Source organism: Trichechus manatus, unplaced genomic scaffold, assembly GCF_000243295.1.
Source record: "Trichechus manatus latirostris isolate Lorelei unplaced genomic scaffold, TriManLat1.0 scaffold00045, whole genome shotgun sequence".
NCBI classification, from domain to species: Eukaryota; Metazoa; Chordata; class Mammalia; order Sirenia; family Trichechidae; genus Trichechus; species Trichechus manatus.
In genome coordinates, this window is record NW_004443981.1 from 9,092,911 (window position 1) to 9,118,101 (window position 25,191).

Sequence of the window (25,191 nt, forward strand, 5' to 3'; positions counted from 1 at the left end):
CTGTCTTTTATATCTCAAGAGATGGCCTCAGGACACAATCCAGTCTTGTAGATCCAGTCCTGCCTTACTAACACAACTGCCACCCATCCTCCCTCGTTAACATCATAGAGGCAGGTCTACAACATATAGGAAGATCACACAGTACCAGGAATCATGGCCTAGCCAAATTGATACACACATTTTTTTGGGGGACATAATTCAAACCATGACAGGCATAAAGATTGGAAAGGAAGAACCGAAACTGCCTTTATTTATAGACCACATGAGTTTTACATAGAAAATCCTAAGAAATCAAAAAACAACAACAAAAAACCTGCTAGAACAAATAAGTGAATTTAGCAATGTTACAGGGTTCTGCAGACATGATTTTTTACGGAGAAAAGTCTAAGGAATATACCCCCCCCCCCCAAAACTACTAGAACTAATAAGTGAATTTAGCAAGGTTACAGGGGTCAAGAATAATGTACAGAATTCAGTTTTAGTTCTATATGTACTAATAGATTTCAAAGCAAAAAATGACACAAATTCAAGGAAAAATGTGCAGGTTTACAATGGTAGTGGAAAAGTTTAACATGCCTTTTAAGCAGGCAGAAAATCAATACGGGTATAGATTTGAATTGACAGGCTCATTGTAAAATATAAATACACAAACACATACCTCAACCCTTGTAGAGTATCCATTCTTTTTCAAATACACGTCGAACATTTACAAAGAGTAACCACATGCTCAGTCATAAAGCTCGTTTCACAGATTTCAAAGGTTTTGTGTCATATAGACCATATTCTTTGAGTACATTACCATTAAATTAGCAATCAGTAATAAGGATAACTAGGAAAGCCTCATGCATTTTGAAATTAAGAAACATACTTCTGTAAGTTAAAGACAGAATCATAATGGAAATGAGAAAAGCTTTCAAATGAGTAATAAAATCATTGTCGTCAAGTTGATCCCTACTAATAGTGACCCAGTTTTATTAGTGACAAAGATTTGAAACTACTGCACCGTCCTAGCCCAATGACGCGAATGATCCGAGGGTAAGATTTTCGTTGGTTTGGCACTGCCTTCTCCCTCTCCGTTGTTTTGGGTCTAAGAATCCAAGAGTCGTGGGGTCTTGACAGCATGTTCATGTTAGGGAGAGATGAAGTGAAAGGGTGCCTACACTTTTACCAGTCTTCAGGCTTCTAATTATCATTATGTTGCTTCATCAAAATATTTTCCCAGTAAAGCATATAAGTTAGTTGGTCAGATTACTCTATATACAGCATTAAACTTAATGCCAAACAGTCGATTTCAACTAATAGTGACCCTGTAGGACAGAGTAGAAGTGCCCCATAGGTTTCCAAGGCTGTAATTTTCAAGGAAGCAGACTGCCATATCTTTCTCCCACAGAGTGGCTAGGCAGTTATGCTGATAATTTGTCAAATGTAGGTGATATATACAGATTCCTGTAATATATAACTTCTACAGTTGACTCAAGAAGAAATAAAATACTAGTTGTATATTTATTAAAGAAATTGAATCAGTAGTTGAAAGTTAACTTACAAAGACAATTATGGATCAGATGGTTTTACCAGCAGGTTCTACCAGACATTCAAGGAATCATTCCAATCTTACCCAAAATTTTCCAGAGCGCAGAAGAAGTGGGAGCATACCCCAACTCGTTTATGAGCCTGGCCTAATCATGATACTAAAACCTAATAAGGACATATGGGAAGAAAATTACAGGCTTTTCTCACTCATGAACATAATTCCAAAGTCATAAATATTAGCAAACTTAATAATATGTAAAAAAGTTACCTGACAAAATCACATTCATCAGAAGAATGCAAGGCTGATTTAACTTTAGAAAAGAAATTGAGTTTATTAGTTTGAGAAGAAAACCATATCATCTCAATGGATACAGAAAAAAGTATTGATCCAACATCCATTTATAATACTATTACCGAATTAGATTAATTAATAAAGTGTTGTTTGGTGCCATTGAGTAGGTTCCGACTCAGCGACCCTACAGGGCACAGTAGAACTGCCCAATAAGGTTTACTAGGACAAAATCTTTACAGGAGCAGATGGCCAGGTCTTTTCTCCCATGGAGCTGCTGGTGAGTTCAAACCGCTGACCTTTTGATTAGCAGCGGAGCTCTTAAGCATTGTGCCACCAGGGCCCTTAAATTAACAAAATAAAGTAAAGCTGCCTTAACTTGATGGCTGTTTAAGGCAGCAAAAATCCTGCACCAGACATAATAAATAATGAAACAGTGAAAGTATTCCCTTTAATATGTAAAACAAGACAAGAGTGCCTAATCACCACTTCTGCTTGCTGTGCCCCTGGCGGCCCCCACTCACTCAGTAAGGCAAGAATATGAAGGAAGAGATAAAGCGATTGGAAAGGAAGAGACAGATTGTCCATTTGCAGATTATTTGTCTAAACAGAAAACCCAAAAAAATCTATTGATGACTTATTAAAGTCAGTTTAGTGGAGTTGCCAGATATGAAATCACTTGTGTTTCTGTATTGCAGCAAAAATTTTAAAAAGTACCCAAATAAATTGCTTACAGATAAATCTAATAAGGTTTGCAAGATTTTAATGGGGAGGGGGAAAGATCAACTATTGGAAGACTTTAAAGAGAGGGAAGGAGATTGAGCGAGAAATGCTATAATCAAATGGATTGGAAGACTTCTTGTCACAAATGTGAAACCTCTCAAAAATGATCCTTGGAGTCAGTTTAATCCCTCACTCTTAACCATTTGTTGTAATTGTTGCAGTTGAACAAGCTGATTTTAAAATTTAGATGGAAGAGCAGAATAGTCCAGATTCTCCTGAAGAATAAAAACAGAGGTGAAGGAACTTGCCTTACCAGATAGGAGTATTGTGACAGAGCGCTATAGTTAAGACAGCAGAGGGTCAGAAACGGGCCCCCATGGACACAGAAGTGTTACGGTTGACAGAGCCAGCATTGTCCGTCAGTGGGTAAAGGATGAAAGTTTCTGTGTGTGGTCCTGGGAGAACAGGTTGCCCACGTGGAGAGAGGACATCAGGCCACTGCTGCTAATGCAGAATCACTTCCAGCTGCAGGAACGACTGAATGTAGAAGTTTTAGAAGGCAATCACTTTAGTTACCCTGACGGAGGGAAGGGGGTTCCTTAAATATGACACAAAAAATACAAACCATGAAAGAAATGATTAGTATATCCAACTACATTACCTTTAAGAACCTTTCATCAAAAGATACTGCCAAGAGGGTGACGAGACAAACCATAAACTGGGAGGGAAAATACACGTAGCATGTAACACTGTCTGACATAGGGTGACTATCGGAATATATAAAGAACTTTCAAACAATAAGCAGAAGATAACCCAGTAGGTACTAATAAGGAAATAAAATTGAAACTGTAATGACATCATTTCACACTCATCCAATGAGTCTAGAAAAATCATCATTAAAGGAATGGGAACACTTACCCACTGCTGGTTGGAATGTCAGATTGGCACATCCACTTTGGAAATGAATTTGGAATTATCCAGCAGTTCTACTCCTTGGTATAAAACCTATAGAAACTCTTGCACATGTGAAGCCAAAGACATGCACGAGAGTATTCACAGCACATAAGAACTGGAGACAACTTGGAGGTCCACCAGCAGACTGGACGGACGGGTGTGGCAGCTTCAGTCCTGGAGTGCCACCCAGCTGTGTTGTGTATGTCCGCAGCAGCCTGGACGAGTCTTGGTTACAGAATGTGGTATGAGAAAAGCAAGGGCAGAAGAACACATTCCATGTAATTCCGTGTATTTAAAGAGTTCAGAAACACACAAAACTAAGCTTAGGAATGCAAGTGTTAAACTGTAAAGAAAAAGGAGCGATAAAGTCTGGAATCACAGTTGCTTTGAAGGAGAGGGAGAGAATGAAGGGGACTTGGGACAGGCCATGAGGGGTGCCTTCACAGGAACTGAAGGTCCTTTTCTTTAGCTGGCTTTGGTCCCCTGGTTTAGATGATTCTTCACACCCTGTATATAATTTATAAATATTCTTCTAAAATTTATTTACTATTTAATAAAATAAAAATGACAGAGAATCCCACTATCTATGTTTTTTGAGACCATGAGACCACAGCTGTGTTTATCATCCACTCCCAGATCAGTGTTGGAGTCCTCCATCTTAAAGGTGGACAAGCCAGGGCCTGGGGGTTCCAGCTCTGGCACCAGCCTCGGTCCACTCACTGCCTCTGTCGGCCAGGTGTGCATGAAGGTGATTTCTTAGGGTTCAGAGGTCAGCATCTTCCTAACGTGTTTCTCAGTGGTCTCTTCCCTGTTTTTAGCACGTTTCTACTCACCTGCATCTTGGAGCACTTGATGTGGTCAAGTCGTCGGGGTTTTTTGGTTGGTTGGTTGGTTTTAAACTCCTCCCCCCGTGAGAGGTGGTTGAGGAAAATCTGTTGTCTCCCTGCTGTGGCTGAGAGGAGAATTTAATACTCCCCCCTCCCCACTTCTTAAATTTTATTGTGGTAAAATATATATAACAAAAAGTTTATTATTTTAACTGTTTTTAAGTGTACATTTCAGTGACATTAATTACACCATGTTACATAACCATCACCACTATCCATTTCCAAAAGTTCTACATCATCCCAAACAAACTCAGCACCCCTTCAGCAATAACTCCCCTTCCCTCCTCCCCCTAGCCTCTGGTGACCACTAACCAGCTTTGGTCTCTGTGCATTTGCTGATTCTAGATATTTCATACAGGTGGGATCATATAGCACTTGTCCTTTCGCACCCCCCCCCGCCTTTTAATTACAATTCATGTTCATCTTGCTATGATTATTAGCACCGTTGCCCGTCGTTAGCTCTTTCTTTTTCCACCTAGTATTTTTTATTTATTGTACTCAGGCCATGCCTTTCTCGATCCTGCTTGCTTGCATTTTTGCAGAGTTGTTTGTTGGTTTTTAAAATTTTTCATTAACTGTAAAACAAAAAATACCAAAAAACAAAATGTAAAAACATCAGAAAGACAGCAGAGATGCGCAGTCTCTGCTCGCGCTGTCCTGTTCACCTCGCAGACATGTCTCTGCCTGCGCCGTACCATGCGGCTGTCTGTAACTCGGGTCACACTCTGGTCCCTGACAGGAGCGTTCTGGACATCTCGCCCCGTCACTCAGGACAGAGCCACACTGTCATGTTTAATAGCTGCATGTTGTTTGTTGGTGTGTGCTGTTGAGTCAGTTCCAACTCAGTGACCCCAATGGGCAGAGTAGAACTGCCCCATAGGGTTTCCAAGGCTGTAATCTTGTACGGGAGCATCGCCACGTCTTTCTCCCACAGAGCGGCTGGACGCGCTCAAACTGCTGACCTTTTGGTTACAGCCGAACCCTTAACCACTGCGTCACCGGGGCTCCAATGACAGCATAGTACTGTATTATTTATGGATGGGGAAATTCAGTCACAGAGGATCAAGTGACTTTTCTAAGGTGACATAGCCACCAACTACTGCACAGTTCTGTCACCACTGGGATCTCCATGTTACCCCTTCACACCTGCCCTGCCCCCTCCACCTGAACGTCGTTTATCCACAATGACTGGCCTCTTCTGAGTGCAAGCTCTCAGGGACTTGCTTCAGGGCTTAAGTATCCCATTTAATTGTCACAGCATCTTGGACATACGGATATTACCATTTTACAGATGAGAACACTGAGGCTCACAGTGCCTTCTGTGGAAGAGCTGAGATTCAGAGTCAGATCCAAATGATTGCGTATTCTGCTCGCCCTGAGGGTTGTTTTTTTTAACTTTTTATTTTGTTGTTGAGAATAAACACAGCAGCACACACACCGCATTAACGGTTTCTACACGTACAATTCAGCGACCTAGAGTACTTTCTTCAAGTTGTGCAACCCTTCTCACCCTCCTTTTCTAAGTTGTCCCTCTCCCGTTCACATAAACTCACTGTCCCCTAAGGTTCCTATCTAATCTTTCAAGTTGCTGTTGTCAGTTTGATCCCATATGGGTAGTTCTTAGAAGAGCATAATGCTCAAGGCAAACATATTTTATTGTGGTTTGGGTGAAAGTTTGCGGAGCAAATTAGTTTCCCATTCAGTGGGACAGTACCCACTTCCTCCCTGGGTTCTCCGTTTCCATTCGCCCATCTTTCCTGCTTCTTCCTGCCTTCTGAACTTTGTTTTTGGGCAAATGTTGTCAAGGCAGACATTCTTTTCTAGTTAAGCTAAACTATTGTTTGGTTTTAAGAAGACTTCAGGGATATTTTTGGTTTAAGGTTTAAAGATTATCTCAGGGCAATAGTTTCAGGGGTTTATCCAACCTCCATGATGCCAGAAAGTCTGGATTCCGTGAGAATTTGAAATTCTGTTTTGTATGTTCCCCCTTTTGATCTGGATTTCTCTATGGAATCCTTGATTAAAATGTTCAGTATGTTCTTGAGGTTTTAATGGAATATTCAGGTTTTAAAGCAGGTCGGACCTGCAGCTGAGGTGATAGTAACTCCAGAAGTAAGTTACTTTTATCCCTACCTTCTCCATCTCTTTTATTAGCAATTCCTAGGGGGCAAAACTATGGGAATAGCATAGAGTAAGTTTAATAACCCTTTGGTGACGCTATTATTTTCTGCTTTGAATTTTTTTGATACCATGTGTTTTCATTAGTGGAAGTATACTGAGCCTTAGGGTGTGTTTAAATATTTGGTTGGTAGTATGGATTTTGAGAAATATTATCTGGGACTACCTGATTACCACTGAACTTTTGCATTCTCTAGCCTGCTGATTGATGGGCGACTATCCCAATGAACCTTATTTGCGAAAAATATGACGGGGCACCTTCCATTAGGTTACATGGGGAACCTCTGGTTTTCCAAATATGGCACAAAAAAACCAAAACCAAGCCCACCAGGGCTCCCTGATTATCACACAGGAAACCATAAATATGCTTACAAGGCTTATCTTGGGGTACAAAAGCCAAGAGAGAGAACATTTTCACCCAACCGTACTTCCTGGTTGTATTACGTTACTTATAGGCCTCATACGCCAGGTATTTTTGTTTCAACTAACATTTCTTTCACCTTTCACCATTATGCAAGTTCCCACTGAAGGGTAGCAAATACTTCAGCAGGAAAAGTATACTTCCAAAGAACTCCAGAGGCATAAAAAGTTGTTGGGATACCATATGTCCACGGGTCACCAAAGGTTAAGAGGTTAGTCCTCTTTAAAGAAGAAAAATTGTATGTGAAAATGGACATGTAAAATTACGGTTGCATTTGGAGAAACAAAGCCAAACCCTGAAGTATTGAAAGCAAAGGAGGACTTGAAGAAGATCCAGGAGGAACAAATAAAACTAGCATAAAACATATGTGCTAGGGCCCGGGGGTGAGAGTAAAAACAAGCGTGGGAGAGTTTGTTGACTAAGGGGTGCTTGTGTGGGCGGGGTGTCCAGTTGTCAAGCAAGTGCTGCTTCTGGAGTCGGGCCCCGCGGCGTCAAGTCTAGGCCCTGCCACTCACTGTGCGCTCCTGGGGAGAAATCACGTACCTCCCCACAGAAACCTGGCTCCATTTTCTCCTCTGTGAAATGTGGATAATAATAGCATTAATTTCAGAACGTCCATGCAGGATTGTGTGAGCAGAAGTGTGAAGTGCTAGCCCCTGACCATGGTCACCACTGAGGCCCCACGTGGCTCACGGAGGATGGTTCTGATGTCCAGGGGTACTGCTGGTGCTTTTGAGAATGTCATTGTCTTGGAGAATGTTTCAGCTACCATTGCGACTCCAAGCTGCAGACAGGTGGAGCTCAGCACGCACTCACCTATTGTGAGAGTTACAGGAAGGCACCCAGCAATTGCTTTCTCGATAAGCACACCTTGACCCTAAAAATTTTTTACAAGGAGATCTTTGTTGTAACAGTATTTGTTATAATAGATACTGAATGAAGTTCGGTTGCTAATGACAAACATCCACATAGATTTAGCTTAAATACTGACTTTCCAAAACTTCTCAGATATTAAATATTTAGAAAAGTACACATTTAAAAAAATTTTTTTTAAGTATAACTCAATGGCATGGCCCAGTAGATTAAATTTTTCTAGAGTACCAACATATTGGACTAAATCGTTACCTTTACTTTTTCCTTTGTAGCTAAACCATTCACACAACTGGTGAAGGAGATGCAGCTGCATCGAGAAGACTTTGAAATAATCAAAGTGATTGGAAGAGGTGCTTTTGGGGAGGTAAGAAAAACTTCACTGTGTTCATTTTAGCTAGATGGCCACCATAGCAGCAACTCCCACTTAACTGTTAGGTGGTGGTTGTTGGGTGCCGTTGTGTCGGTGCCGACTCACAGTGACCCTGTGTGCAACAGAAGGAAACCCTGCCCCATTCTGCACCATCCTCCCAGTCGTTGCTGTGCTTGAGCCCATTGTTGCAGCCGCTGTGTCAGTCCACCTTGTTGAGGGTCTTCCCCTTTTTCGCTGACCCTCCACTTTACCAAGCATGATGTCCTTCTCCAGGGACATAACATGTCCTGATGACATGTCCAAAGTACATGAGAAGAAGTCTTACCGTCCTCCTTGCAGGGAGGATCCTGGCTTTGCTTCTTCCAAGACAGCTTTGTTTGTTCTTCTGGCAGTCCATGTTTTAGGATCCTATAAATTGACTTTGGGATAAAGTAATTATTGGTTCAGCTGGAGTGTTGTTGGTGGACAAAATCTGAAAGAATTAGGAAGAGAAAAATAACAACAAAAGTTTGTGTGACGGGTGAATTACCTTGAGGTATGGTTTAGACCAAGAAGAGTTTCTTGCAGACTTTAATTAAGTTCTTTAAAGTACATTTGTTAACTGAAAATTTTCTTGGCAGTCGTTTCCTGAAACACACAAGGAGGGTAAAGTAGCGGCCACTGTCACCACGTGTAGCTTGCCCGACGTCAGTACTCTGTACTGCTTGCAAGTCAGGTTTCTTGGCATCAGCGGGGAGGGCAGATGATACCAGAATTCAGGAGGAGGAGGTTCGTCCAGGTGCCTCTGAAGGGCCTTTTTCTAGAATGACACGAGAAGCCTCCATTCAGTAACTGGTTGTGTTGTTTTTGGGGAGGGGGTGGTGAGCAGGGGCACACTGCTCTGGGCTGGGAAGACGCACCTGGGAGGCTGTAGAGTGGGTACCAGGCTTCTACAGATGGACCCCATCCTTCGGGGGCCCCGCCCCTAGTGCCCGCCCCGGGAGGCCGTTCTGCGAGGGCCAAGGAGAAGTTCAGGTTCCCTCACCGCCGGCTGTAGACCCAAAGCTTTCCGAGTTAGTCACATTAAGGGCTTTGCTTCTTAAAGTCTACGAATACTTAAATTTAGGTTTAGCGTTTGGCTCTGTCCGGCTGGACTGCTGTGCACCTGATTACTGAGGATGCGTCAAACTGCAGAAAGCTCTGGGTATGTTGTAGCAGCGTGTCTTGGCTCTGCTTGACAGTGAACCTACTGGGCATTACTATAAAGTGCCATAAAAATGTAAGGTGCAGGCCCTTCATTTTAGATCATCCAGACGTGATGGAAAGCGAAACAGTAATTTAATGAGCTCTTCTTTGCCGTGAAGGATCTCAGTCTATGACTCCTGAGTCGAAACGAGGCCCATTATCTGTCTCAGAAAAACGTCTCCAGATGTTGGATGGTCCTTCTGCTAGGACACCTGCTGACACCCTCCTTTCCCTGCAGGGCTTTAGTAGAAAACGCAAGAAGAAAAAGTCCTGGAAATCCTGAAAGCAGCCTGGCAGAGAGCTCACTGAGCTGCGAGTGTGGGGGCAGTTCTACACTGAGCCTCAGTTCTTCCCTGGAAATGGACTTGGTCTCCGGGCAGACCCTTATTCTGAGCCCTGTGAAGGACCCTGTGCCTCTCAACTTCCTCCCTTGCCCTTTCTACCCCAGCCCTGTCTCTGTGCCCACCACCCCCTGCCCACCCTTTCAGAACTTTCCTGTGAGTCTCCCTGAGGGTAGAGTGAGGAAGAGCACCTGTTTCCAGGTGTTGCCCCAGCATCACGGCAGGGCTGGCATGGGGGCTCCCTTGTCCTCTTGGGTGGCACTTCCTGCAGAGCCCCGTTCCAGGCTGATAGGGTCTCCAGCATTACCACAGGACAACCCCGGATCCAGACTGCTCCCACCAAGCTCGGTTTACTGTGAACTGGGGTGGTACAGGAACTTTATTTTTAACATATAAAGATATAATTATACGTAAAACACACAGCCAGATCTGAGTGTACAGTGTGATGAATTTTGACAGATGTCTCTACCTGTGTGACCAGCACCTCGAGGTGTAGACTATTCCTGTCACCCTGGAAAGTTCCTTCCTGTCCGTTTCCAGATGCCCCCTCCCCCTTGGGTCCCTCCCAGGCCCAAGCAGCTGCTCTTCTGATAATATCAACCAGGAGCTGTTTAATTAAAGGAACCACAGGAAAAAATTGAGTTCCACATAGAAATAAGAAATCTCTAAGCAGTAGGTAGGTTATCTGATGATGTAAAGTATGATTTTTGTTGTTGTTTATTTCTTTAGAGAGAAGAAAGATAAAGCCTTTGAAAATCAACACCAGAGTCAGCCCAGCATACACATTTACTGATGGCTTCCTTGTACCAGGAGCTGTACCAGGTGCTGGGGGTGGAGATTACCCAGGCCCAGGCCCAGAGATAGCTTTGCCAGCACAGCCGAAAATATTAGAAGGCTGATTTTACAGTGGGGGGGAGAGAGGGCGAGAGAGAGATGACTGTTAAGAGGAAAAATGAAAGAATAAGGAGAAAATTATTTTGCCAGAATAGTTTATGGCTATTTTTAGCATCCTTCTTTGCCAAAGAGCTTAACACAAAACTCGGTTTCATGAGTCTCGAAGAAAATAATATCGTCCACCTCTCCAGGTCCTTCCAGGTTAAGATAAACACATCCTCCTGGCCCAGGCCTTGGCTCCTTTGGATTCTTTACCTTCATTCCCCCTCCTGCCCTTAGAACTTCTTTGTCATCCCCCATCCTGGACCTTCCCTCAGAGTTGACCTCCGTCCACCAGGACTCTCCTGTCGCTCCCATGGGCTGGGCTGTGCACCCCAGCTCTGCCCATAGCCAGACCACACTGCCATTCACCCCTTCGCCGGGCAGGGCACCTCCTCACGCTCACCAAATCCTCACCTGCCATCAGCTAGAACTGTGGACCTGCGTGCATTACTGCCGCCATTCCGTTACCTCGCTGGGCTGTTCTCGGAATCTTGTACCTAAAACGTCCCCGAGTTCAACTTCTCTTTCCCGGAAAACATTGAGTGAACCACGAAAGTCAGGACACTGCTCTTTACCAAATGGTGGGACCAGGATTTTTTCACGATTGGTTATTGTTGAGTTATTTTTTCTTTATGACCACCTGGGGAGGGGAAGAGTCTGTGTGGGCAGTGCAGCGTAGTTACTGTTCAGACAGGAGCAGTTAATCTCGAACCATGGGTAGAGTCTGCTTGAGAGCCCCGACCACCCAAAAAGCATTTGTGGAGCTCGAGCTATACGCACAACTGTATGCAGGCCACCCCTAGAGTCAGAGGAAGAGTTCTAGGTTATTGTTTAAACAAGGTTTAGACTATTTGGGTTTTGACCTTTTTCTTGGAATCACCTTCTTCCTGTCCTTGGCATCTTGGGGACAGCCCCAGTCCAGGAAGCTCCTCCGACATGGCCACCCCTGCAGACAGGCGGGTCCCCTTCCCTGCCCCAAGACGACACGGGGCCCTGGGTTTGTTGGGGGCGTTCCCCTGATGTGCACCCTGTGCGGGATCTCCTGGGAACTCCCACCCCCGTGCCCCAGCGGTGCAGCTGTTACTGCCCTGGGAGGAAGGAGGCTGGGTCCATGTGGGGCTGTGGCCACAGGGACCGGAACCCACCACCTGACCCAAGCCTGCACTCCCACCCGCTGTCCCTGCCGGCACTCTTCTTTCCTAGAATCACTTAAAAAAAAGAAAAGGGAAACAAAACTGTTTGGAAACAATTTTAAATTTCCGGAACAGTACATGAACAGAACGATTCAAAAAATGCCAGTCTGACCCTTTACCCAGATTTTCTTTGTTAACATTTTATCCATTTGGTTTGTCCTCCCCCAGCCCCCTCCCTCCTTCCTTCCCTTTCTTTCTCTTTTCCTTCCTCTCTTTCCTGCTCCCTTTCCTTCTCCCCTGCTGTGTCATTTTTTTCTGAACCACTGAGAGTAAGTTGCCTGTGTCATGACCCTTCACCCCTAATACATCATCGTCTCTTTTCTAGGAATAGGAACAGACCACAGTCACAGTTTAGTTATCAACTCTAATAAACTTAGACTCGCTGGGATGCTTCTTATCTAATCCACTGTCCGTAGGCCGGTTTTGTCAGCTGCCCTACGCCGTCCTTCATAGCATGTGTGTTTTCCCTTTTTCCCTGCAGGACAGGCTCCAGTCTGGTGTCAGGTGTTACCGTTAGCTGGCACATCCTAGAATCACCAGGCGTCTGTAGGGTCGTCAGCTGTCTTTGCAACAATTAAGACTGAGTTTTTGGCCAGGAAGAAGTTTCTGGTACACCAAACAAGATTTTCTACAAAGTGTTTATTTTATCAGTTGTTATGCAATAGAGAAAGCATGTTCAGTATACAGGTTTGGGGACGTTGCGTTGCACTTCTACACGCTCTCCATCTGGCAGGTGTTTTCCTTCCACGTATTTTATCATAGCCATTTCGCCTGTTTTCTGGAGATAGTCTGTGCCCTAGTAGGCACCTTCTAAAGAATCAAGCTTTCCAACAAGTCTGCATCCCGTTCTCAGTGAGATCTGAGTAGTTTGAGGTTTGTCATCTTTAGAATAGAATTTCAGTGTTTCCTTTAAAACTCGTCAGCTCTACCCCTCCTTCGAAGTCAGACCGTTTCGGTAGGAAGTACTTTGTACCCCCCCCATTTTTTTTTTTTTATAACACTGATATCTCACCTATCTAGATGATAGCTAATTCCCGGGAAGTCCTAGACGCTCCTAAACGGGAGACAATAGTGATAACAGAGTGTGCACCAGCGTTCTTTGCATGTGGGAGAGCACACTGGCCTTTATCTAGGCACAGCTTGTTCTTACTTCGTTCAGGATGGTAGCGAGCTTGGTCCTCGGTTTCTGAGGGTATAGCTAATAAACAGAAGCCTGAGTGTGCCAGGAGGCCACCACACAGGGAGCAGGAGGGTGGCAACAGGGAGGTGACTAGGGGACAGCTTCAGCCAGCAGGGCAGGCGAGGGGCGAGCCTGTCTGGGAGCTGGCTAGTGTGAGGCCGTTGCCTCTGAATCCCCGGCAGGCTTGGGTCCATCACGCCCGTTGTCAGGACCAGGGAAGGTGATCGTCGTAATGGAGGCTTTAAAGTGGCACACCAGACGGTGAGAGGGCGGTTGGAGTCTAGGCGCTGCTGCCTCTTGGGCATGGTGTTTAGCCCTTCTGAGCTGCAGGTTCGGCATCTGTAAAACGGGAGTGTTAAAGATACCTGTCTTCTAGGACTGTTGCAAGAATAATCAGAGACTGCAAGCAGGCTGCCTGGTACCGTGCTAGCACGTGAAGGTGTGCCATACACGTTAGCACTTACGATCACTCTGGCAATGCGATGGCAGGGGGTAAATAATTGGGTTTAAGAACTCTGTTCCATGCCTGCTATGTGCGGGGAGACATGCTGGCTGGCTGCCATTGGTGGCCAAAAGGTAACAGAAGTCACTTAAACTACCAGTGAGTTGTGTGCAGTGCTGTGATGGGGATGTAGGCTGGTGAATGACTGACTTACATAGAGTAGGATGTGCGATGGGGTTGGGCAAACACCGGGACATGCATTGGTGGTGATTTAAACGGGACGCTACGAGTCGGAATTACTCGACGGCAGTGAGTTTGGTTTGGTTTTTGGTTTGAGAAGTCCAGAAGGACTTTGTGGAAGAGGTGGCATTTGAGTTGTGGCTTTAAGAATCATGGCTGACAGCCCCCATATTGAGTATCAGCTATACACCTAACACTGTTCTAAGCAGGTTAAATGTATAGACTCATTTGATCCTCATAGCAATCTTTGGAGGTCAGTACTACTCTTTCCCCATTTTATAGTTGTAGAAACTGTGGCACGAGGAAGTCGATTTGTCCAAAGTTACACTGCAGAGTCCATATGACTACTGATCGCCCTGTGAAGACAAGCTGCCAGATGAAGGAAATGCTGCATGCAAAAGGGTGGGAGTGGGGGTGAGGGGCAGGGGTGTGCACAGAGGGGGAGAGGCAAGGGTGAGCCGGGGGGGTGAGAGGCAGCGGTGTGCATGGGGGCTGAGAGGCAGGGCTGAGCATGAGGGGTGAGAGGCAGGGCTGAGCATGGGGGGTAAGAGGCAGGGGTGAGCAGGGAGGGTGAGAGGCAAGGGTGAGCATGGGGGGTGAGAGGCAGGGGTGTGCATTGAAGGGGGGCAGCAAGACAGGACAAGGGGCATTAAATGCAGGGAGGAAAGTCTGAGCCACTGAAGAATTTTTAAAAGTTGTCATTATGGAAATTTTCAGTCATATTCCAAAGTGGAGAGTACAGTGAGTAAGTGATACCATTAAAATTGCAGTGTGGCTAAAATCAAGTTTGATGTTTAAAAGTGCAAGTCTTTACTGCCATGGAAAATGTCACATTTCCTTCAACAGCTCATGTTCTAGGGTTCCCAGGTAGCTAAGATGGTACTGTAGTTACATTAAAATGTGCTAGCCTGTCATTCAGTTAATGAAATTATGTTAAATTAGCATTTGTATTCCAGGTTGCTGTTGTCAAAATGAAGAACACTGAACGAATCTACGCCATGAAAATCCTCAACAAGTGGGAGATGCTTAAAAGAGCAGAGGTCAGTATGGAGTGCCCCCCAACCACCAGAAAAAAAAAAAAGACAGTAAAAGGGAGGTTTCACGTAGTAAGAGGAAGTGCCAGTGAAACCGCAGTTCTGTCAGGCACAGGCGTCTGCTCCTCAGCTGGAGCACTTGGTTCTCTCGGGGTCGGCTCCGGGGGGTCGGCTCTTGGCGTCCTCTTGGGCAACCATGGCTCTCAGCATTGGTTTATTCATTTCCCGGATGCTCTGCTCAGCTCTTACCCTGGAGTCTACTGGCCAGAGCTTTGTTTATTGAAAGGCAAATTAAGATCTTCGTGGAAGTTTTAGGTATTTTTAGCAGCCCTGTTCCATATGCAAAAGGAATTACTGAATTTGGAGCCTACTTTTACATTGGAAATGTTTTTATGCTCCCTCATAGAGGGAGCATGAAGATTGTCATAAAAATAGGTGACTATAGCTTGGCAATCTGATTTGCTTTCTCTTAGTTCATGTCAGTCCCCGGGGGCCGTGTCATGCCCTGACCCCACTCCCTTTACTGCCCATTGGCTCTTGGTCTCACCCCGGACCTGAGACCGGCTTCCTCTCTGGTCATCTGCAGACACCCCTCCCAGCTCTGTCTCCATCCACCCACCCTGTGTCCTTCCTTGCCAAGGAAGACGCTGCCAATTCATCCCCTGGTTTGGTCCTCAGACCTGCTCCATCCATCACCCTCTATCCCTCTGCTCAGACTCCTGCCACACTGAGCACGTGCGGCCCCTTGCTTCCTACGGACTGGAGGGTGCTTCACCTGCCTGGCCCCTCCGAGCCTCCTGGGAGCTGACCACTCAACCCCACTGCAGCCTCAGTGTGTCTGCTCAGCCCTGAGCCTGGACTCTGCCTTGAGGACTGATGCAGCAGTGTCCTCAGGGAGGGGCCTCATTGTCCCTGCCTGGCAGCCCTCCCTTCTGTTTCACACATTGTTACCTGGCCACTCCTCTGTGGGAAATGCCTTCTTTGCTTCTCGCCGTTCTCATCCTTCCACTCATTCTCTTTCTGGCCCCTTCTTCTGATGTAGTTTTAGGTGGCCTTTGCCTCTTTTGTCCTGGAATTCTTACCTGTTCTGCCAGTGACAGCTGCCACCCTGGGCCGATGACTCCAGGTACCATTTCCTTAGGCCAGGTTCTCTCCCAGCCTCAGATTCCCACCACCTGGGTGGGCACTGTCTCTGCAGCGCCCCCTGCTCCTCAGACTCTTCCTCCTAAACCCTTGTAGCTTGCACTCTTTCTCATCGTCACCTTGACCTCTTTCTTGCTGTGGCACTCAGCACAGGCCAACCCACGCCCTGCTCAGAACGTGCTGACCAGCCCCTGGGCACAGAGTGTTGGTGGCTAGCTCTGCCTCCCACGGCCCTCAGGTTCCTGCAGAGTCTTCCCTCCCCTTCACGCCACTGGCCTCCTCTCCTCCATCTCACCACCATTGTCTGCCTCATCTCATGCCTTCAGCTGCCTCCCCACCTCCCAGCCCCTCCCAGCCCTTGGTCACATCACCCTTGAACTTTGGTGAACACAGGAAGATCACTGAAGCGTTTCTCATGTAGGAGAAAAAGTAGCTGCTGTTACATGAAAGCCCATGGAGGCATAAGGTGTTTGAGGAGAGAAATAGTAACAAATTCCATTCAGGATTATATTTGTGAAAGAAGGTAGCTGAGCCACATTTAATATGACTTGTTATGTTAACCTGTGGGGTTACAAAATTAGAAAAATCCTCTGGTTAGAGGGAGGTGATTCTCCCCAAATCTTATTAGGTTAGTGAGTATTTATCGAGATGTTGTGGTAGATCTGAGATAGTGCTTTCGCTTTCAAAAGAGTAAATAATTGATGATTTCATTTGAATCCGGTCACAGTTCTTATTTAATTGACGCACTCAGAAAAATCCAAGAATGTCTGTGGATCCTGCTGGTTATCCTAGAATAGGTATAATGAGATGTAGCTACAGATATGGACATCAAATTTGGATAATTTGTCTTTTTTCCTATTTAATAGGCTTATTTTAAACATTAAATTTCACATTTTGACTTCTAAACAGCTCTTTAGAAGCTTAGCCACAGGAAGCAAACAGGAGGTGCCAGTAGGAAAGTTGTAAGCAGGAAAAGTTCACAACTCGTAGACTAAACTAGCTTTTTTTTTTTTTTTTCTTTTTTTTTTATTGTGGTGAAAATATGTGCAACAAATCCTTTACCAATTCAGCAATTTCTACAAGTACAATTCAGTGACATTGATTACCTTCTTCAAGTTGTACAACCATTTTTGCTATCCTTTTCTAAATTATTCCCCCATTCAGTGGTCCCTAAGCAAACCCCCCCTCCCCCTCCCTCCCGCTCCTGGTGATGACTAATGATCTTTAGTTTCTATGTATTTGCTTATTTCATATAAGTGAGATTTTACACTATTTGTCCTGCAACTGACTGACTTTGCTCGGCATGTTTTCAAGGTTCGTCCATGTTGTGGCATGCATCAGGACTCATTTCTCTTCAGACTAGGCTTTTAGTTCATCTTTTTTTTTTTTTTTTTTTTTGGTCATAAAAAAATGCTAAAGCTTTTCTGACTGCTCTTTTAAAACATTTAAACTGCTGGATAATATATATATTCCTAACTGTGGGTCACCTTACTGGTGGTCCCCCGTTTAAGAGTGGGTTTTTATTCTAAAAGTTGGCAGGTAGATGCTTGAGAACGAGGAAGGCATTTCTTCATGGACGCAGTGCTCTTGGCGTGAGGTCAACTCTGTGCAGCCCCACCTGGCCTGGGACTCTCACCTGCTCTATCACCATTTCTCTGAGAGAGTGTCCTGGAGGATGGGGTTGAGTACACCGATACTAGTTTTCTTCTCTCTTTTTTGAATGTCTTGTTGTGTCTGAGATGAAAATTTACAAAGCAAATTAGATTCCCATTCCACAATTCATACTCAGATTGTTCCGTGACATTGGTTCCTACCTTCACAGTGTGTCAGCACTCTCCCCATTTCCACCCCGCCTGCACTGTTGACTTCCATCCAGTTTTCCTGCCCCTCCTTGCCTTCTCATCTTTGCTTTTGGGTAAATATTGACCATTTGGTCTCTTATAGTTCATTGTTTAAAGGAGCACATTTCTCAGAGGTATTATTGTTTATTTTTTATGCCAATTTATTATTTGGCTGAAAGGTGACTTCTGGGAGTGGCTTTAGTTCCAGGTTAAAAAGGTGTCTTAGGGCGACAGTCTTGGGGGTTCCTCTAGTCTCTATCATTCCAGTAAGTCTGGTCTTCTTTATGAATTTGAGCTTTAGTCTACGTTTTTCTCGCATTCTAACTGGGACCTTCTGTTGAATCCATGGGCAACTGTCGGTGGTGGCTGGATACTATCTCATTCCTCTGGTCTCAGGCTAGAAGAGGCTGTGATTCTCATGGGCCATTAGTCCTGTGGACTAATTTCTTCCTTGAGTCTTTGATTTCCTTCACTTGTCTTTTCTCCAGAAGGGAAGAGACCAGTAGTTGTATCTTAGATAGCTGCTCACAAGCTTCTAAGACCCCAGATGCTACTCAGCAAATTAGGATGTAGAACATTATCTTTATTAATTTTTGCCAGTTGACCTAGTTGTCCCACGAGACTATGGTCCTGAGCCTTCAAACCCAGTAAATCAGTCCCATGAGGTGTTTGGATATGTCTAGAAAGTATCCCTAACTGTGCCCCCTATATGTTTTGTTGTATATGTGAATATATATGTGGCCCATATGAATATGTATATCCATATGCCCACAAATATGTACATGCCCACAAGCATGTACTCCTATACGCCTTCCTACACCTACATAGCATACCATTTTCGTGACCAAATTATTTTTCGCTTTAAATTTTTTATTGTTTTTTTTTTCATTAACAGGATGCATGCTGAATCACTGAGTGTGTCTGAATTGAGTATGTCCCTCTGGACTCTGGGGGGTAGGATTGGTAGGGTGCATATGTCCCTTCGGCCTTTGGGACACTTATGTTCCTGTGGACTCTGTTGTAGGTTGGTGGGACACATATGTCCATACAGAATGCACCACCTCATACAATACCCTGTAAAAACAGTAATTTGCGGCACACGCCTGTTTCTTCATTTCAAAGTTACGCAGGTCCCCTCCTGATGGCTACAGGTACTGTCAGTGGGAAAGCAGCTTCCCAGTAAACCCAAGAGGAGGAAAATGTAGGTGGACACTCTGCGTCCCACGGGTCATGAGAAGGATACATATCTACCTATGTAACCACTCACATATTTTTTGCTTGTTATTACTGTTGTTGCAAAATTGTACATTATGGCATTTACCGTAGTTGTCCTTTATTCTTGCATACCTTTCAGTGTCTTCATTTACCTTGGTCACGTTGTGCTGACTTCCCGCATATTTTTATGTTACCTTTCCCATCTCCAGTCAGTACCAGTTTTCTTTCAGCCACCCCTTTACCAGGCCCCTTGGTGTCTGGGTGGCCATTGGCAAGGGGGTCATAATGATTCCAGAACTGTCTGTCTCTGGACATGTGGACTTTACTGAACGGATTGTTGAGCCATGTGAGACCTCTTATCTTGTTAGAGATCTGTAGAATGAGAACACATCTATATCAGTCATTTTGTTTTGAAACAGTAGAAAAGGCAGATGTTACAAAGGTCACTTGGAGACTCAAATAAGAGAAAACAGGTAAAACCCTTACTCTATGCACAGCCCATCGCAAGCTCTCAAAGCTTTGCAAATTTCAAATGTAGGGAAGAGTTTAAAACTTGCTATATTATGAGCTAAATAAAAAGTTTTATTATAATTATGCCAAAGACACTGTTGCTTTTACATACAGATGCTGCCCTTGTGCTCTCTCTCTCTCTCTGTTTTTTTTTTTTTTAACCATAGCACCCTCAAAGCTAGCCTTTACCCATATGCTACTGGCCATAGGTCTTCATAGTAGAGTCCTGTTACAGTCTTGTGCATCAATATATTGGTAATAAATCATGTTTGAAAATAGCTGACTCAGATCAGTAAAGAGGTGGTGGGTGTCCCACCCTGCCAGCCTTGTGGCTGCTATACAGTGGGAATAAGACAGAGTGGGGCAGCTGCTGGAGTGGCTGTATGAGGAGATTAATCTGGCAAGGAGAGGTCAGGTGATGCTGGGGCGGAGGAGCCTGGCCAGGAAATCCAAGCATGAGGACCAGGCCATGGGAGGGTGGATGCAAGGCCTCCTGGGAGGAAGTGAGTTCCAGCAGCCCCTGGCACGTGGGGCTGCAGGAGTAGGGCAAAGGGAGATGTGCTTGGCCTTTTGGTCCCTGTAGGGTGGTGGTGCAAGGTGGCAAGGAGTAGGTGGGGTTCTGCTGGGAGGAGGCCCGGTCTGCAGAGCTGTCACCTCAGGGCCTGTATACTCAGGAGTATGCTGAACGGGTTACCGTCCAGGTGGACGTGGACCAATCTCCTCTTCCTTCTCCACAGACCGCGTGCTTCCGGGAAGAGCGCGACGTGCTGGTGAACGGCGACTGCCAGTGGATCACGACGCTGCACTATGCCTTCCAGGACGAGAACTACCTGGTAGGTCTGGGCACCAGCCAAGGCCATCCACGGCACGCGCCCAAGCTTTCTGGCTCCTTTGTTCTGTCACTAAGACGTGTATACGACCAGGTAAAGCTGAAGGTTTGTTCAGTGGGATCATCACGGTGGAACTTGTAAGAAATAGGATTGCAAAATCACTTCCTGTGTGTTTCTGTAATCCTAGGTAACCTGATCATTCTGTTCACTTGAGTTTATTACTTTTAAAATGTCTTCTGTCTTGAATTATGACTAAGAATAGGAAACTTGGGGCGGGGGCATTGAAGCGTCTGGACCTCAGCATCAAGTGTGTGTCTGCCAGTCGTGTGAGGCGCTTCGTGCGGGATGTTTCGTGCGGGATGTGCAGCCCTGCCCTCAGTGAGGAGCCGGCCTCGCGGAGGCCTTCTGACACGGTGTGTGGTGACTCTGTGTCCACATTCTTGTCATCTCTTTATTGCTCTGACTTGAGCTGGGACTTAACTTCACTATTGAATAATCACCTTTGTGATTCCCACGTGTGCGTAGATTTTAGTGTTTATGAAGCATAAATAAACACTGTGGTTTATAGTGTAATGAACCATATGCCAAGATAACTAGTTTTAGAAGTAGAAGGGAAGTCAAACCTTTGGTCTAAGGCACTGAGTGACTCAGAAGACCACCGTGTTCAGGAGGTTTAAAAACATTCCCACCGTTGAGTGTCGACTGGGGCTCACACCTCTGAAATAAGTGGCCATGCTGCCTCCTGAGAAGTGATGACAAGGGGTCTACCTGCCGTCCATCACCACGGCCTCGGGGTAGGGCTGACAGCTGGTTTCCTTTTCCATAGCGGCTGAGCCCCATGGTGGTGTGCTCCACCTGCTACCACAAGCTGAAATGTAGGATTCTATTTATTCATCTTGAAATACTCTCTTCAGACATCAAGGGAATCCCTTAGATTTGAGGGTCCAGGATTAGATAAGTGAGTTTGTTATGCTCTCTGTTTAGAATTTAAAAATAAACGTGTTTTGGCATTTTATCTTCCCAGTGGCCTCGTGAGCTAAGCATTCCTGATTTTTACCACTTTATAAACGGGGTATCTGGGCAAAGAGAGACTGAACCGCTTGCCCAAAGGTGTCGCACCGATGATAGAAACAGAGGCGGGCCGGTCTGTGTGGTGGCTCCGGTTGTGCGGTGCCCCCTTCCTGCTGACTGCGGGGTCCAAGCATTCAGGGCGTCTCCACGGGAACTCCTAAGCCCCTTTGCCTCCTGGATCAGTGTACCTGCTAAGAGGATGGAAGTGAGCTGTCGAGTTCATTTCCTGTTTTGACAAGAGCCGAGCGAAGGTTCCTGGGAGTACTAGGCAACGCGGTTCTGAACAGGAGGAAGACACTGCTTTTGGTCTTGTTCTGATATGTTCCCTGAGGTCAGCATAGGGTGCTGCTGTATGAAACGTTAGGTGTCACCTGGATTATTCCAAGTTAAGACACATCAGTTAGGAATCCCAGTGAAAAAGCTGTCTTCTTGTCTAGAGAAATGGATGTTGAGCTTTTGGAGTTGCCCATTGAGACGTACGGTGAAAATTAAACATAAGTGAGAAGGCAGGGTTTTGAAGCTGCCGACTTTGTGCACATGGGTCCGGTTATGAGGATCATAGCCCAGGGCTTGGCTACTGCTTCTGCCGCCCAGGAGCAGGTGTGCTTACGTAAGTCCCACACTTCTGGGACAACAGCAGTTAGTGCCTTCTGGGCTGTGGGGAGGGCGGAGTGAGGCCAGCGAAGGTGGAGCGAGGCCGGCGAGGTTGGATTGAGGCTGGCATGGAAAGCATGAGGCCTGTCTTTGTGCCGTTCGTGGGGCAGGAAGTGAGTGCCCCTATTAGACATTTCGCCTAATATGGAAACTTGGGTTCCACTGGCTGCCCAGCACATGCTCCAGAACACAGGTTTTCTCTTTGGGTCATCAGTTTTAGTGCTGACCGCCCTACAGATCTAGTCCACGTTGCAGTTTTTGCTGTAGGTATCTCAGCTTGGAGTTTCATAAAAATCAAACCTGTTTCACCAGTATCTAAAAGGGTGTTGCCCTATTGACTTAACACAAAATCTTACGTTACATGACATGAAATGATTGGTCTAGTTCCTATTCCAAAAGTAAGTTTCTACTTGTCTGCCTTATAAGCCCTTGCAACTTGCTGCTCTGATAAACTTGTTTCCCAGGAGGCCATCCATCAGACTTAGTTCTGCTGTGGTGCTAGATTACTAGGACGACATGGAAACCATCGAGGGTCAGCTAGATATGGGCTGGGCTCATTCCACGGCTCTCTTTAGGGCTCAGGCCTTCACTCTTTGTTCTCCTGGTTTCCCCTAAGCGACCACTGTGGCCTCTTCCTCCAGAATCTCCAATCTCCCTCCACTATCCTCATTCTCCTGCCTGGACCGCCATCACAGCCTCCGTGCCCCTGCTCGGGCCCTCCTGCCCTTCACCCTCTGGTCCAGTCTCCACAGAGCAGGGAGGACATGGGACTGCATCCTTCCCACCTGGCCTCATCCCCTCCTTACCCATCATGCTCCACCACACTCACTGTCTGTCTGTTTCTCCAGTGTTCCACGTTCATTCTCTTCCTAGTCTTCTGCACACATTATCCCTCTGCCTGGAAAACAACCCCCAGACCGTCACACGGCCAGCTTTTCAGGCCTCAGCTCGGCCGCCAGCTCCTTACAGAACATTCCAGATCATCCATTCTAGTAGGTAGCCTCCCAGCATGCTCTGCCACCCTGCGTGGCTCCGTCTTCTCCCTGACACTTAGCAGTCTCTGAAACAACCATGTTCGTTCTTATGCTTGCTGGTGGCCCATGTCCCTCCCTAGATGTAAGCTCCTTAGAGCCGGAGCCTTGTGATCTGCACATGTCAGTGTCTCTGTCGCCTGAGGGATGCCCAGGTCCGTTACTGAGAGGATGAGGGAATGAGCGGATAGATGACTGAGTGAACAGATTCAGCAGGAATCCTGCAAGATGTGGAGGGACAGAAAAATGGTTAACGCTTACAACTCACTATTATTGGAAGAGCCAGGTGATAGCAGCGAGGGGAGCGAGCCTGGCCAATGCCACCTTGGGGACAGGGTGAGGGCAGAGAGGTTGAGGATGCTTCACAGAGGACGGCTGGTCGAGGTGGTCTTGAAAGCTGAGTTTCTGAGGCAGGATGAAAGGTTCCTGATAAAAATCCTGTTGGAGACAGGGGCCTAAAATGAAGGCTTCTCTCATTTCTGCGAATCCAGCCTGGCCTCTCCCCTCTCAGACAAACCCATTGGGGCTTTTCTCTCTTTGGTGGTGAGTGCCCTTTCCCATGGAGGCACTGCAGTGTCATGTCTAGGGCTGTGGACCCTGCGTCCGAAGGCTTGCTTCAATCCTAGCTCCCTTGCTTCCTGGCCAAGTCGTCAGGCCTCTTTTCCATCTGTCCTGTGGGATCATGATAGTGCCTGTGCGAGGGCTGTTGTGAGGGTTAATGGAGCTCATGGACGTGATCGTATGGCTGGAAGGCACGGACACAGCAGTTGCTCAGTGAATGGTAGCCGTCCTTATTGCTAGGCTGTCCGTATTGAACCGTGTTTCACTGGCTGAATGAGCAAGGCGGTGCTGTTTCCTCATCTCCTCAGAGGACATGTGCATCTAGAGAGGTTGATTCCTACGAGACAAGACGGCCTGGCCCTCCAGCAGTCCCTGCGGCTCGTGGCCCTGGCAGTGAAAGAGTGGCTGCACGTACCCCAACTCTGGTCATGATGATCCTCCGTCCGGGGCTCTCTGGCGTCAGGATTTCCTTCCTCTTAGCCTCAAAATGCTGCTCAAGGGAGGCCGTCCGCAGCTGGGGAGCCCCCTGCAAGCCGACCGTGGCAGGAGCGTCTTGGGGTCTCCAGTGCCTAGCATTTTTTATACTGAAAATTAGTGCAGTGTGATTGGGGAGCAAGATGGGGAGGCAGGTAGGAAGGGGCTAGATCAGCCTGGGGGCCTGGAAACCAAGGTCAGGATTTTGACTATCATGAGAGCAAGGGAAGGCTTTTAAACGATTTTAAACTAGAGGATGACTTACCATTATAGAGAATGGCTTGGAGGTGGGCAAGAATCTTGAAGGAAAGACCGATGAGGAGGCTGTTCAAGTAACGCAGGTGATGGGTAGTGGTAGTACTTTGAAATGGACTGGTGGTGGTAGAGAGAAGTGGTAACTCAAGAAGTATACCAGAAAACCAAACCCGTGCGGTCAAGTCAATTCCAACTCATAGCGACCCTGTAGAATTATAGGGAGGTGGAATGTTTAGGGCTTAGTGACCGACAGGTTGTGAAGGCTGAGGTGTATGGAGGAGGTAAGGACGAGGCCAAGGTTTTGGTGCTGGACACACTGGGGTATTGAGAGCCCATCAGCTGAGGGCGGGGGCCCAGGAGGAGGAGCAGGTTCTGAGGGGCGCAGACGTGCTCGGGCTTGATGTGATCATGCTGCCTTGGAGCTTCTGGGGACATCCCGCAGAGCTGTGTGGCAGGCCGCTGGGTTTGTGGGTCCGTGTGAGTCAGGAGAGGAATCTGGGCTAGACTCCAGTCTATGTCCTCACTATCCGTTATTCATGAATACAAGTCATATAGACGGAGAGTTTCTCTTACTCTGTTTTCCTTGTGGGATCGTGTTACTGATGATGTCACTGTTTCTTTTAGTGATTTCTTAAAGCACTAAAAAAATCTGGTACCTTAAATTTTATTGTATTACTTGCCTACAAATGTCTTTCACTTTATCATGTTATTTGATTGATTTCTAGAGCAAATTTACAGTTTTCTTTAGACACGCAGTCATCGGAGGGAAAAACTGGAAGCCCATTGTTGAC

General features: G+C 46.1%; 1 protein-coding gene across 1 annotated transcript in view; it reads left to right on the top strand.

Annotated features, from left to right (window-relative positions):
* Window positions 1-25,191, top strand: part of CDC42BPB (CDC42 binding protein kinase beta) — a 134,192-nt gene that overhangs the window by 43,738 nt on the left and 65,263 nt on the right. Inside the window, exons 2-4 of the mRNA XM_004376703.2 lie at window positions 8,128-8,219; window positions 14,738-14,821; window positions 20,262-20,357. Coding sequence (XP_004376760.1) covers window positions 8,128-8,219; window positions 14,738-14,821; window positions 20,262-20,357 — 272 coding nt within the window. The remainder of the gene's footprint in view (window positions 1-8,127; window positions 8,220-14,737; window positions 14,822-20,261; window positions 20,358-25,191) is intronic.